Source organism: Lynx canadensis, chromosome E2, assembly GCF_007474595.2.
Source record: "Lynx canadensis isolate LIC74 chromosome E2, mLynCan4.pri.v2, whole genome shotgun sequence".
NCBI classification, from domain to species: Eukaryota; Metazoa; Chordata; class Mammalia; order Carnivora; family Felidae; genus Lynx; species Lynx canadensis.
Window position 1 is genome coordinate 55,669,682 of NC_044317.1, and position 13,833 is coordinate 55,683,514.

The window sequence follows — 13,833 nt, forward strand, 5'->3', positions numbered from 1 at the left end:
ACTGTACTACTAACTATAGTCACCATATTGTACAACAGATCTCCACAACTCACTCATCTTGTATAACTGAAACTTGACACACATTGAACAACAATTCCCCATTCCCCCTCCCTCCAGCCCCTGGCAACCACTGTTCTATGCTCTGCTTCTATGGGTTTGACTATTTTAGATTCCGCATGTAGGTGAAACCATACCGTATTTTTCCTTCTGTGATTCGCTTATTTCACTTAGCATAACGTCTTCTATGTTCATCCAAGTAGGAGTTCCTTCTTTTCGAAGCTTAGATAATATCTCATTGTATGTATATACTCCACTTTCCTCATCCATTCATAGTCAATGGGCATTTCAATTGCTTCCATAACTTGGCTATTGTGAATGATGCTGTAATGAATGTGGGCATGCAGACACCTCTTTGAGACCTTGGTTTCAATTCTTTTGGATATATACCAAGAAGTGGGATTTCTGGATGATGAGATAGTTCTATCACATTTTTTTTTGAGGAACTTCTATACTTTTCCATGGTGGCTGCAATATTCTACATTTCTACCAGTAGTGTATAAGGACTCCAATTTTTCCACATCCTTACCAACACTTGTTATCTTTGGGGCTTGGAAGATACTAGTCATTCTAACAGATGTGAGATAACATCTCGTTGTGGATTTGATCTGCATTTCCCTGATCATTAGTAGAGTCGACCACCTTTTCATATCCTTGATCATTCATATGTTCTTTGGAGAAATGTCTATTCCTAAAGTTGCCCATTTCTTAATTGGGTTATTTGGTGGTTTCTTCTATTGAGTTGTTGGAGATTCTTATGTTTTGTATATTAAACCCTTGTCAGATGAATGCTTTGCAAGTATTTTGTCCCATTCCATAGACTGCCTTTTCACTTTAGTGATTATTTCCTTTGCTCCGCAGAAGCTTTTTAGTTTTATATAATCCCACCTGTGTTTGTGTTTTTTTGGTTTTGCTGCCTCTGCTGTTGCTATCAGATCCAGGAAATCATTGCCAAGACCAATGCCAAGAAGATTTTCCCCTATGTTTTCCTGAAGGGGTTTTACAGTTTCACATCTTATGTTTAAGTCTTTCATCCAGTTTGAGTTGATTTGTTGTGTATGGTCAAAGATAGGGGTCCAATTTCACCCTTTGACATATGGATATCTGGTTTTCTCAACACCATTTCGAAGGAGAAACTAATGATAAGTGGAGAATATCGGATTTTAGTTGACAAGACGCATGATGCCCGCACCTCATATTCCCATGCAGGATCCTCTGGTTCTGAAGATAAATCTCAGTGACTGGAAACCGGCAGAATGGCCTCCAGGGATTTGGTCATAGGCGTGATCTTCTTAACCCAAACTGTGGTCGGAATCTTGGGGAATTTCTCTCTTCTTTACTATTATATCTTCCTCTCTTTCACTGGGTGCAGGTTGAGGCCCACAGATTTCATTGTCAAACACCTGGTTGCAGCCAACTCCTTATCCCTCCTCTGTAAAGGAGTCCCCCAGATGATGGCAGCTTTCGGGCGGAACAATTTTCCAGGTGATTTTGGATGCAAACTTCTTTTCTATCTTCACAGAATAGGCAGGGGTGTGTCCATAGGCAGCACCTGCCTCTTGAGTGCCTTCCAGGCCATCACAATCAGCCCCCAGAACGCCAGGGGGACAAAACTTAAAAGGAAAGCTCTCAAGTACATTGACTTCTCTCTATTCCTGTGCTGGACCGTCTACATGCTGGTAAATATCATTTGCCCTATCCATGTGACTGGCAAACGGAACAACGTGAGCATCTCAATGAGAAAGGATTTGCAATACTGTTCGGGGACAACTAACAACAAACTCACACAATTGCTACATGCAGCGTTGTTATCATTCCCTGATGTGTTATGTTTGGGGATCATGGTCTGGGCCAGTGGCCACATGGTCTTCATCCTGCACAGGCACAGGCAGAGGGTCCAGCACATTCACAGCACTCATGTCGCCCCCAGATCCTCTCCTGAGTCCAGAGCCACCCAGAGCATCCTCGTCCTGGTGAGCACCTTTGTGTGTTTCTGCTCCCTCTCCTCCATCTGCCAAGTCTTTATGGCTGTTTTCGATAATCCCAGCTGGTTGCTGGTGAACGTCTCTGCCTTGATCAGTGGATGTTTCCCAACTGCCTGCCCCTTTGTTCTCATGAACGGTAACTCCTGTGTGTCCAGGTTCTACCTTCCCTGGCTGAGGAACACAACATCCACGAAAGTGATAACAAACGCGTAAATTGTACGTTTTTGCACAGTGTACAGTTGTTACTTCATTCATTCCCCGAGCTGCCAGCATAATGACGCAACAATCACACCCCAGGAGAGTGGTCAGCAAGCCAGAATGAGCATCTGTCCCGATAAAAAACAATCAGTGGCAATAGCAAATGTAAATGAAATATTAATGCAATTATTATGAAAATACTTATGTAACTGAAATTTTGTTCACACTTCCAGTGAAATAGTTTGGAATCTGTGCAATTAAAAAATGTTCCTGAAACAATCTAGAGATTGTGAGGGAGTATTTGAGTGTTGTAATTTTTAATTTGACATACTAAATATATCCAGAAATTAACTACGCTTGGAATTGTTGGAAACGTTGCAAGAGAAGTTAACATGTGAGACGGCCATTCAAGAAAGTGAAGAAAAGAATGTTCTCAAGTAATAATGAAGTAGGATGGGGTGATGGTGGAGTGCAAATTCAGGTTCAGTTAGGAACATTTGGGACTAAGTTATAAAATTTGTAGTTTAAACCTTAGGGAGACAGTAATCTTTAAAATATGATGACATGGAGGGATATTAGCACATTTAAGGCATTTAACATAGAAATGGACAAAGGGACCTGGGTTGGGACAAAGGAGAGCACAAAAACCTGTTGTCACTGATGAAAAAAGTGAGTGGGTGGCCATTTTAAAAAACACATCAGGCAACCTACTGAATGGGAGAAGCTATTTGCAAATGATATATCTAATAAGGGGTAAGGGGGTAATGTTCAAAATATAAAAGGAGCTCACACAGCTCAACCAAAAAATAATAATAATCTGATTTAAAAATGAACAGAGGAGTGGCATCTGGGTGGCTCAGTTGGTTAATTGTTTGACTTTAGCTCAGGTCATGATCTCAGAGTGTGTGAATTCAAGCCCCACATCAGGCTCTGTGCTGACAGCTCAGAGCCTGGAGCCTACTTCAGATTCTGTGTCTCCCTCTCTCTCCCCCTCCCCTACTCTCACTCTGTCTCTCTCTCTCTCAAAAATAAATAAACATAAGAAAACTTTTTTTAAAAATGGACATGGGGGGCGCCTGGGTGGCTCAGTCGGTTGAGTGTCCGACTTTGGCTCAGGTCAACAAACTCACAGACTGTGAGTTCGAGCCCCGCGTCGGGCTCTGTGCCGACAGCTCAGAGCCTGGAGCCTGTTTCAGATTCTGTGTCTCCTTCCCCTGTTCATGCTCTGTCTCTCTCTGTCTCAAAAAAATAAAGGTTAAAAAAAAAAGGACATAGGACCTGAATCGACATGTTTCCAAAAAAGACACTCACATGGCCAACAGACACATGAAAAGATGTTTCATGTCACTAATCGTCAGGGAAATGCAAATCAAAACCACAATGAGATATCATCTCACACCAGTTAGAGTGGCTAGTATCAAAGATATAAGAAATAACAAGTGTTGGCAAGGATATAGAGAAAAGGGAGCCCTTGTGCATTATTGGTAGAAATGTCAGTTAGTGCAGCCACTTTAGTGGCCACTAGTAAACAGTATGGAGATTTCCACAAAGTATTAAAATCAGAAATATAATACAACCCAGTCATTCTACTTTTGAGTATATGCCCGAGGAAAATTAAAACACTAATTTGAAAAGATACACACAATGCCGCTGTTTACAGCATTATTTACAATAGCTAAGGTACGGAAGCATTCTGGGTGTCCATCAATAGATAAAAATGGGATATATATACATGATGGAATATTACTCAACCACGAACAAGAATGAAATCATGTCATTTGTGACACCATGAATAGACCTAGAGTTTATTATGTTCCATGAAATAAGTCAGAGAGAGAAGGACAAATACCATATGATTTCACTCATTTGTGGAATCTAAAAATCAAAAGAAATGGATGAATGAACAACAACAACAAAAGAGACACATACTCACAAACACAGAGAATGAACTGGTGGTTGCCAGTGGGGAGGGTGTAGAGGGATAGATGAAAGAAATGAAGGGGACTAAGAGGCACACACTTTCAGTGATAAAATAAATAATCCATGAGGATGGAGAGTTACAGCATAGGGAATATAGTCAATAATACAGTAACAACTGTGTGAGGCGACAGACTTATCAAGGTGAGCATATCAGAATGTACATAGTTGCCAAATCACTGCGTTGTACACCTGAAACTAATATGATATTATGTGTCAACTCTACTTCAATTAAAAATTTAAAAAAAGGAAAAAAACCCAAATACATGCCATCTGGGATAAACTGGCATGAATTTGTAGAAAGTAGGTTTTTCTTTAAAGTGTGAGGATGCCAGTTGGCCATGTTGGAATGAGGGAGATTTGGGAGGAGCACCCTGAATGTCTAAGGTGAGGAAGTAAGGGGGAGGCTTCCACTTTACTGAAATTCACTTCAATGGATAAAGAAAATGTGGTGTATCCATATACAATGGAACATTATCCAGCAACACAAAAGAAGGAAATCCTACCATTCGCAACAACACAGATGGCTCTCGAGGGCATTCTGCTAAGCAAGATAAGTCAGATAGACAAAGATGCATATATGACATATATGATATTGTTTGTATGTGGAATATAAATAAAACCAAACTCCTAGACACTAGAATGGTCATTGACAGGGATGGGCGCCAGGGGAGATGGGGAGATGGTAGTCAAAGGGTACAAGCTTCCAGTTATAAGATGATAAGTTTCTGGGGTTCTAATGTACAGCGTGGTGACTATAGCTAACAATACTGTGTTATATACTTGGAAGTTGCTAAGAGAATAGATTTTAAACATTCCCAATACACCAAAAAAAGAATGACGTAACGAGATAAAGGTCTTAACTACCCCTGTTGTGGTATTCATTTTGCAATATATATGTGTATCAAATTGTCACGTTGTATATCTTAAACTTGCACAATGTTACATGTCAACTGTATCTCAATAAAACTGGGAGGGAAAAACACTGATTGTCTTCATGGTGCTTGCTTAACATATTAGAATCCCTTCCATATTGTGGGAGGATGCCAATAGTTTTGCTTCTATTTTTCTTTTCTTTTTCATTTTTTTTTTTTTGAGAGAGAGAGAGCACATGCAAATGGGGTAGGGGCAGAAGGAGAGATAGGGAGAAGAGGATCTTAAGCAGGCTCCATGCTCAGCATGGAGCTCAGTGTGGGGCTTGATCTCATCACCCCGGGATAATGACCTGAGCTGAAATCAAGAGTCCAATGCTTAGCTGATTGAGCCACCCAGGAGCCCCTCTATTTTTCTTACTTGGACCATTCCTGCTGGGCACTGCAAACCTTGTGCACACTGTGACTGGAGCATGGCAGTGAAATTGGGGTCCTGGTCAAAGTGCTTGGGTGCAGCATGGGGTGCATCAATAAGTCCACCTCCCATCCTAAGGCTGGTTCATGAGCTAAGAGAGAATTCAGTTCAAGTCTTTTTTTTATTTTTTTAAGTTTGAGAGAGACAGAGAGAATGCAAGTGGGGGAGGGGAGAAAGACAGGGAGAATCCCAGGCAGGCTCTGTACTGTCAGCACAGAGCCCGACACGGGGCTTGAACTCACAAAACGACGAGATCATGACCTGAGCTGAAATCAAGAGTCAGATGCTCAACCGACTGAGCCACCCAGGTGCCCCTTCAAATCAGGTCTTTAGATGGAAGGCTGGATGGATCCACATGGGTGGATGTCATCTCAGGTTTCCTGACAGGTCAGATCTATTCCTGGATATGTGGGTAGGCATCAGCCTGGTAGGATGTTGTAGAAAAACAGTCAAATAAAATATGTTTTACCCTCAATGAAGAGTAAAAAGACATCTCAAAAAAGGAAAAAGAGACCTAGGACCTATGGAAACATTTCACAGTAAAAGAAATGCAAATGGTCATTTCACATATACAGAGGTATCCAACCTCAAGGGGCGCCTGGGTCGCTCACGTGGTTGAGCATCCGACTCTTGATTTAGACTCAGGTCGTGATCTCACAGTTGGTGAGTTCCAGCCCCAAATCAGGCTCTGCGCTGGCAGCACAGGTCCTGCTTGGGATTCTGTCTCCCTCTCTCTCTGCCCCTCCCCCACTTAGTCTCTCTCTCTCTCTCTCTCTCTCTCTCTCTCTCAAAATAAATAAAAATAAACTACAAAACTAGAAATTTCAGCATACATATTCCTTAAATTTTATAATTTTATTTTATATTTTTATATATTTTATATACAACATTTAAAATATAATATGCAATATAATAATATATAAAAATTTAAACATTATATATTAAACACATATCTGTTATATATAACATATGAGTTATATATATCATATATATTTACATATATTAGACAATTTAAAATATATGTGTTATAGGGGGACCTGGCTGCCTTAGTCAGTGGAGCATAAAACTCTTGATCTCAGGGTTATGAGTTTGAGCCCCACATTGGGTGCAGAGATTACGTGAAAGTAAAATCCTTAAAAATATGTTATATATATATATTTCATATACTTATATAACATAAAATATATATTTATGTATACAATGGGTAAATTTTTATGTATGATTGTATTCTATACATATATTATTATTATTTATCATTTTGCGTTCCTGAGTGAGGAACCCTGAAAACTATTGAGCTCTTTGTCTATTTCTATTGAATCTCTGTCTGAGCTTGGAGATGGCTGTGCAAAGAAAAAGACATCGGATTCCAGTGTCCTCAGATTCCAGTTCTAAGAATGGCTTCAACCACCCAGATTCCTCACCTTTGCCTTTTTTGCTTCTGTCAGTCTTGCCAAGAGGCCCGGGGTCTGGAGTTGCTGAGGCTTCCTTGGTTCCAGGTTCTTCTCCTCCCTGGAGGCCGAGGGCTGGGAGACAAGGGCCCCAGCCCAGCCCTTCAGGGGACACCTCCTGGTCCTCGCCATGTGTCCACAGGCTTGATAACAGTTCTTGCACATTATCTGTGGGTCGAAGAGGACAGTGGTCAGTGAGACAGCATCAATCAGAGGCAGTTTTCAAAGGTTACTATCATGACAAGCGTTTTGATTTGGGAATTGTTTTTTCTGGAGGGCACACAGACATGTAACCTCTTAAGTGTCTGGAACTTCATGATACAATCGATAGTCATAACCGCAACTCATTTTATTTTATTTAAAAACATTTTTTTAATTTAAGTTTTTATTTAAATTCCAATTCACAACCCATTTTAAATCAGGAACCAAGGACAAAAGATCAAAAGGTCTGAGGAGGATGATAAAGACTCAGCTGTCCTTGCAGCTCAAATTTTGGATGCTGAGCAAACTCCATGGGACATAGTGAATATGTCCAGGATGATTGAGAAAGGATGAGGCGGACCAGAAGCCTCCCCCTCCAGCTGGCCTTTTTACTGCCCGAGGAGGCCCTGCTCAAGCTTTGGAGCTCACCGCACCAGCTGGAGACAATCCACTTTGATTAATCACCAGCCCCCTCTGAAGATATAAAGGGATTATTTCCTGTTAATTTTCCTCTGCATTTTTATTTAATTTTTATTTGTTTTTTATTTTGCCACACATCTGATACCATCAACTATAATTTGATGAGTGTCATTTCCAAGCATTTAAGATATTTTAACATACATGTACATACTTTTTAAATTATATATTGCTTTCTGAAAGTGCAAGATATGTATATACATCCATAGACTGTTCAATTCTGTATCGTGACTTTTCTCTCAATTGTTTCTGAAGAATCTCCCTTTCCCACCTATACCTGTAGTTCATCCTGTTTCACCACTGTTTGCCATTTACTTGGGTCGACAGACTGGACTTTTTGGTTTTAATCTCTGATCCTATTCAAGGGGATTTATGTTGTTTCTAATATTTTCCTTCCACTGGCAATGCTGCCACGAACATACTTGGCCCATGTTCTTGTTTGCTATGAATTCCCTGTTGTTATGAACAGAAAGTGAGGAACCAAATTTCTGCATCATGGTTTTCAGGCATCTTCATATTTAGTGGCCATATTGTCCCCTGAAGGGGTTAAGCCAATCACAACCCACGCTAACCCTGGAGGAGAGTCTTCAATTCCTCACATCCTTGGTACACAGGGTAATACCTGAATTTTATGCATGTGAGCTGGTGATGTTGTATATTTCCATTTGTTTTATTGTCAGCAATGCTGTATGTAACATAATATCATGTTCATCACAGGCTTACTAACGCATGAGCTGTTTGGTTTTTTTTTAATTCCTTTTTCAATTCACTGTGGATTGTCTTTCTTTCCTTTTAATGGGTAGACATTACTTTTTATAGTTCCTGGATATATTTCTCTCTGAATGATGGGACTTGGAAGTATGTGCTTCCATTTTGTAACTGGTCTTAAATTATATTTTCAGACAAAATGTACTAGTTTTAGTGATATAATAAGTATTAGTAATGTAGGAACTTTATTTAGATCCTGGTTCAAAAAAAAACAATTAAAAGATTTGTTTGAGTAATTTCAGAGAATGTGAATATGAACTGGATATTAGACGACGTTAAGAAATTAAAAAATAGGGGAGCCTGGTTGGCTCAATCAGTAAACCATGTGACTCTTGTACTCAGAATTGCGAGTTCAAGCCCCAGCTTGGGTGCAGAGATTACTTAAAAATAAAATCTTCAAAATAAAAAAAATTAAGTAAAAAATAAATTTGTGTTGTAATAGACTGGGAGTCTTTTCATCTTTATATCCTTGAGTAGTTATTTATTAGAGATGAATTTTATGGCTCGCCACTGGTTGATTACAGAAATCCTGAATTCCACGATTTGCACTCAAGATTCCAGCTCCATTTCCCACCGAACCCCCATTCCAAACGCGAAGTTTTCAGTGGATGATACAAGAATGGCAAAACACGGACACATTTTGAGGTGGCCTTAAAAAACAGATTCACTTTATTTTCTTTAATTGTGTGAATGCTTGACATTTCCATATTAAAACCTTTAATGAGGGCACTTGAGTGGCTCAGTCAGTGAAGCTCAGGTCTTGATCTCAGGGTTGGTGGGTTGAAGACCCACATGGTGCTGAGCACTACTGTGAGTGAGGAGCCTGCTTCGGATTCGCTCTGCCCCTCCCCCCACTTGCACGTGCATTCTCTCTCTCTCAATAAATAAACTATTAAAAAGGCTTAAACACCTTTAATGGAAATAAATCAATATTGGCGAACTGTCTTCACCGTGAATTATTTTTAGTTCATTGCTGGTTTCACTTTTATATAAACATGTGGTATTTGTCAGATGTACTTATAGGTAAGATTGACTTGTTGATGTTCCTACAGTGACATCCAGTCCTTAAAGGTCCAGGGCAGAGTTTCCGCTCTCTTTGGCCAAGAATGGAAACACGGGAGAGAAATATGCCCTTTGCATCAGAGGGGTCTGGTGGACATTTTTTTTAAGTCCGATTTTCTTGTGACTTACTCAGAACGAAATTATCAGTGAGAAGAATACTGACAATACATGTTTCCAACGATAGGGAAGAAATCTTTCTGATAAACCTACCTAATCCCTGTACTCCTGGGAAGAAGGAACACGAATCCAGCAGGGTCTTAACTAGTCGTGGGTGGGAGTTGGACCAGAGGTAAGACAGGGAGGGGTCCCCAGCCTTCCAGTCCCTCTGTCCCCTGGCTTTGTTGTCCCGCTTTTTGTCACCACCACAGGCCCCTGCAAAAGGCTCCCCTTGGTTGAGCGGGGCCCCCCACAGGAAGCACAAGCGGCCACGTTCCATCTCTCGCGAGAGCCCAGGTTCCCGAGCGGCAGGAAGGTGGAATTTTTCCAGCCAATAGGAGCGAGCCACGCCCTGCGAGGGCGCCTATAAAAGGCAGGTGCCAGCGGGCGGTCTGCACTTGGGAGACCTGGCAGTGCAGGGTGAAGGCCGTCCCCGGGGGCTTCCAGATGGACTCTGGAACTGAAGGCTCAGAGCCCCGCAGCTCATCCGTGCGACACCCCGCTGACCGGCCGCCCTGCCACCAGAACTCGTTCCCAGAAAGCGGCTCAGATGTGGAGGAGAAAGCACTGGAAGGGAAAGAGGAGACGTTACTGTCGCCGTTGAGAGAGAGCCGCACCCAAAGGCGAGGTAGGAGTCGGGTGGTTTGTGTGTGGGGGCTGGAAGGGGGGGTAGGGGTCAGGGTTGTATTCGGAAATCGGTGGTAGGGAACATCACCCAGCTCCAGGGAGGCTTTGAGAAACGGGGCATTGATCCCCAGGGACCAACTTGCTCGGGTTCACCTCGGACCCTGGCTGAACACCCTCTGCTGAGAGAACCGTCCACAAATCGGGGTCTGGGATGGACTAGAGGGTTCTGCGGGCCTCGAGAGAGGCCACTCGCGCAAACGGCCTCTTTTCCCCCAGGGTCAGAGCCCAAGACAGAGGAGGAGGATCCCAGGGAAAGTGAGCCCAAAAGGGACAGCTGCATTTCCGGATCAGGTGAGAGCTGGTTTTGCTGCGGAGGGGGCACAGGACGTGGGGCGGCTCAGTCTCCCCGGTCAGGGAACTGGAGCTCGGTGGCACCCTCGCACATCCTGGGCTCTAGGAAGAGCTGGGAACCTGGCCTTGGCTGCCAGCCCCGGTCCTCGCGTGTGCAGGACGGATTAGGGCCGCGAGGGTGTCGGCCCGAGGCGGTCACAAAACCTCTGGCCTTGTCCACAGAATCGGAAGGCTGCTCCAGTTGGGAGGGCTCCGGCAAGAGGAAAGTCACTTCCAGCGACAGCACCTGCCCCCCAGCAGCAGGTAGGATCTTGCTTTGGGGCGGAGGAGCGCGGAGAGGAAGGCAGGTCAAGCACGCGGGGCGTGGGCACAGAGGGTTGTTGAGGGGCTGAATCGGGTGAGGAGGCCCTGGAATCCAGGGAGCTCCGGGGGACCCGTGCCGGGCCTGGCCTCGCCTCGTCCCAGAGCCGGGGCAGGAAGGCTTAGGAGGCCGGCGGGGTTCACCCGAGGGGGTGGGGTCCCCGGGAATCCAGCTGGCGGGGCGCTCGGCCACGTGCTGCCTCCGCAGGGGCCTCTCCAGCAGGTGAGCGCAGTGTGACTCCGGGAAAGAGGAAACGGACGACGCCGGACTCGGGCCAGGACAGCGAGAGCGAGGAGACCGCGGGTGCCCAGCGCAGGAGACGCGGGGCGCGGGGCGCCGGGCGCGGCCGGCGGAGCAGGTGCAGGTCCCCGGGAGACCGGCCGCCCCCACTTCGGAAGAGGCTGGTGACCGCCGTGCGCGCCCTGTCTGAGGCCGTCCGTCAGGACGTGGCCGGGGCGTGGGAGCAGCGGGAGCGTTCCCCGCTGACGTGGGAGCAGCGCACGGGGCTCGGGCGGCTCTGGGCGCCTCTGTGCGCGGCCTTGCAGACCGTCTACACCATGGCCAACCAGGCGGCCTACGTGTTCCCTGCAGAGAGCTGGCTCGTCCCAGCCCCGCCGCCGGGCCCCCGGGCTCCAGCTGGGGATACAGGAGAAGCCCGGGGCTCCCCCCGCGACGGACACGGGGCCTCCCCTCCGCGGGTCGGGAGCGAGGCCGCCCGCGCTGCGTCAGGCACCCGCGCTGCCGCAGAGCTGCGCGCGCAGCCCCCGGGGTGAGACCAAGGCCCTGCTACCGCCCACACTGCGGGTACCGCGCGTGTCAGACTTGGGGCGCTCGGAGCAAAGGCACTGCAAACACCGAGTGCGGAGCTGACGAGCTCGTGTCCGATTTCGTGTTAGGCACTGTAGTGTGTTTTGAGGGTCTTAGGACGGCCGAGCATTATTTCATGATGAGAACAGGTATCGGGGTGTAATTCCTCTGTTGTTGCCAACGTCTCGCCAAGTAAACATACTTCTCTCCTCCCCTTTGATCCGAAAAGGCGCTAAGTCTTGGGTCCCCTGCCTCCAGTCTTGGAGGACTGAAGCCACAGGCCTGGGGGAGCATCTGTGTGGAGGGATGGTTGTACGGTTCAGTTTGGTGAAGTCACCATGTCGGTTTGTCCTTCGCTTTTCAGTTACTTTATATGAAACCTGGTTCAAGATACATTAGTGTTATTGACCGTATGTGCTTATTCTCACAGCTGGCTCATATGCCAAATTTTAAGTTTTCTTCTATTTTGCAGATTTCAAGTTATCCTATTTATGAGAGGATATTTAAGATAGATGCTGTCATATTATATATATTTTATGTACTTTCCAATTTGTATTTTACACTGGGATCATGTAGTCTTTCATCTATAAATGTGCAGAATTTTATGTAAGCAAAATAAACCTTTTTCCGTATTGTCTTGTCCTTTGGTTCCTAATTTCTACATAACAGGGATAAAATAAAAATGCTGCTCATGGATTGTAGGTCTTAGATAATTTCATATTTATCTAGATGGAGTTTGTTTTATGGCAAGGGAGGGTTAGGAAGGAGGCTGTTTTCTTTTCACCTCTACTGCATTTCCACCTTGACTTTCCTACACCTAGCAGCTCTTATTGTAGGACGGGGATAGCAGTTAATTATCCCACTGAATGGGGCAATTCAATTATAATATAAATCAGTTTGAACCCATGCCCTGGCTTCAAATTATACAAAACAAGTGCCTGCATGTGTACAAAAAATTACAATTGGCAAGTTACATTTGGGGATTGGAGGTGCTATTACCAAAGGATGAAAAATAAAATTTTAAAATAATAAAATAATACAACAAAATAAAATAAAAAACAGAACACCTGGGAATAAATCCAATAAAAATGTATCAAGTGTATATGAGAAACCATATAAGATTTCAGAAATATATGAAAGTAGACATAAGCAAATATAAACTCACATCATTGTTCTTAGGTAGAAAAACTCCATATTATCAAACATCAATTGTCCCTAAGCTAATTTATAAATTTAATTTGTTTCTGAAACAGATACCACCAGTTCCTTATTGAATCCAAGCATGTTATTACAAAAAAAAAATCCCTACAGCTGAAAATACAAATAAAAATATGCAAGAAAACTCTGAAAAAGAAAAAAAGATGAGGGTAAACTTGTAGTTAAGCAAGAGCTCCAGAGATCTGTACAACATCGCACATATAGTCATCAATGTATTTGTACACTTAAAAATCCATTAAAAGTGGGGCAAGTGGACATGCACCCCAATGTTTAGAGCAGCGCTATGGACAATAGCCAAATTATGGAAAGAGCCCAAATGTCCATTGACTGATGAAGGATAAAGAAGTGGTATATATATGCAATGGAGTACTACTCGGCAATCAAGAAGAATGAAATCTTGCCGTTTGAAACAATGTGGATGGAACTAGAGTGTATTATGCCAAGCAACATAAATGAGAGAAAAACAAACATGATTTCACTCATGTGGAATTTGAGAAACTCAACAGATGAACGTAGGGGAAAGGAAGGGAAATTAAGATAAAAACCAAGAGGGAGGCAAACCATAAGGGACTCTTAAGTACAGAGAACAAACTGAGGGTTGCTGGAGAAGGAGTGTGTGGGGGGAATGGGTTTTGGGTGATGGGCATGAAGGAGGGCACTTTTTGGGATGAGCACTGGGTGTTATGTGTAAGAGATGAGTCACTGGGTTCTACTCTTGAAGCCAAGACTACACTTATGTTAACTAAAATTTAAATTAAAAAAATAAAGAGGGGTGCGTCTGGTGACTTAGTTA

The 13,833-nt window shown here is 43.8% G+C and overlaps 2 protein-coding genes across 2 annotated transcripts; both read left to right on the forward strand.

Annotated features, from left to right (window-relative positions):
- Positions 1-1,160: 1,160 nt before the first annotated feature.
- Positions 1,161-2,360, forward strand: LOC115503263 (vomeronasal type-1 receptor 4-like). Its single transcript, XM_030299389.1, has one exon. It carries the CDS (start codon positions 1,314-1,316, stop codon positions 2,253-2,255), a length of 942 nt encoding a protein of 313 aa, XP_030155249.1. The 5' UTR covers positions 1,161-1,313; the 3' UTR covers positions 2,256-2,360.
- A 7,763-nt stretch (positions 2,361-10,123) lies between these two features.
- On the forward strand, positions 10,124-11,788 carry LOC115503268 (protein FRG2-like-1). The gene is made up of 4 exons (XM_030299393.1): positions 10,124-10,304; positions 10,580-10,654; positions 10,877-10,957; positions 11,223-11,788. The coding sequence occupies exons 1-4, from the start codon at positions 10,124-10,126 to the stop codon at positions 11,786-11,788; spliced, it is 903 nt and encodes a 300-aa protein (XP_030155253.1).
- The last annotated feature ends 2,045 nt before the right edge of the window (positions 11,789-13,833 follow it).

What these genes read in the sequence shown, in the direction of transcription:
- LOC115503263 (XM_030299389.1), top strand. Translation starts at nt 1,314, where the DNA reads ATGGCCTCCAGGGATTTGGTCATAGGCGTGATCTTCTTAACCCAAACT.
- LOC115503268 (XM_030299393.1), top strand. Translation starts at nt 10,124, where the DNA reads ATGGACTCTGGAACTGAAGGCTCAGAGCCCCGCAGCTCATCCGTGCGA. An exon ending in GAGCCGCACCCAAAGGCGAG is followed by an intron (nt 10,305 to 10,579) that starts GTAGGAGTCGGG and finishes CTTTTCCCCCAG; the next exon opens with GGTCAGAGCCCAAGACAGAG. An exon ending in CAGCTGCATTTCCGGATCAG is followed by an intron (nt 10,655 to 10,876) that starts GTGAGAGCTGGT and finishes CCTTGTCCACAG; the next exon opens with AATCGGAAGGCTGCTCCAGT.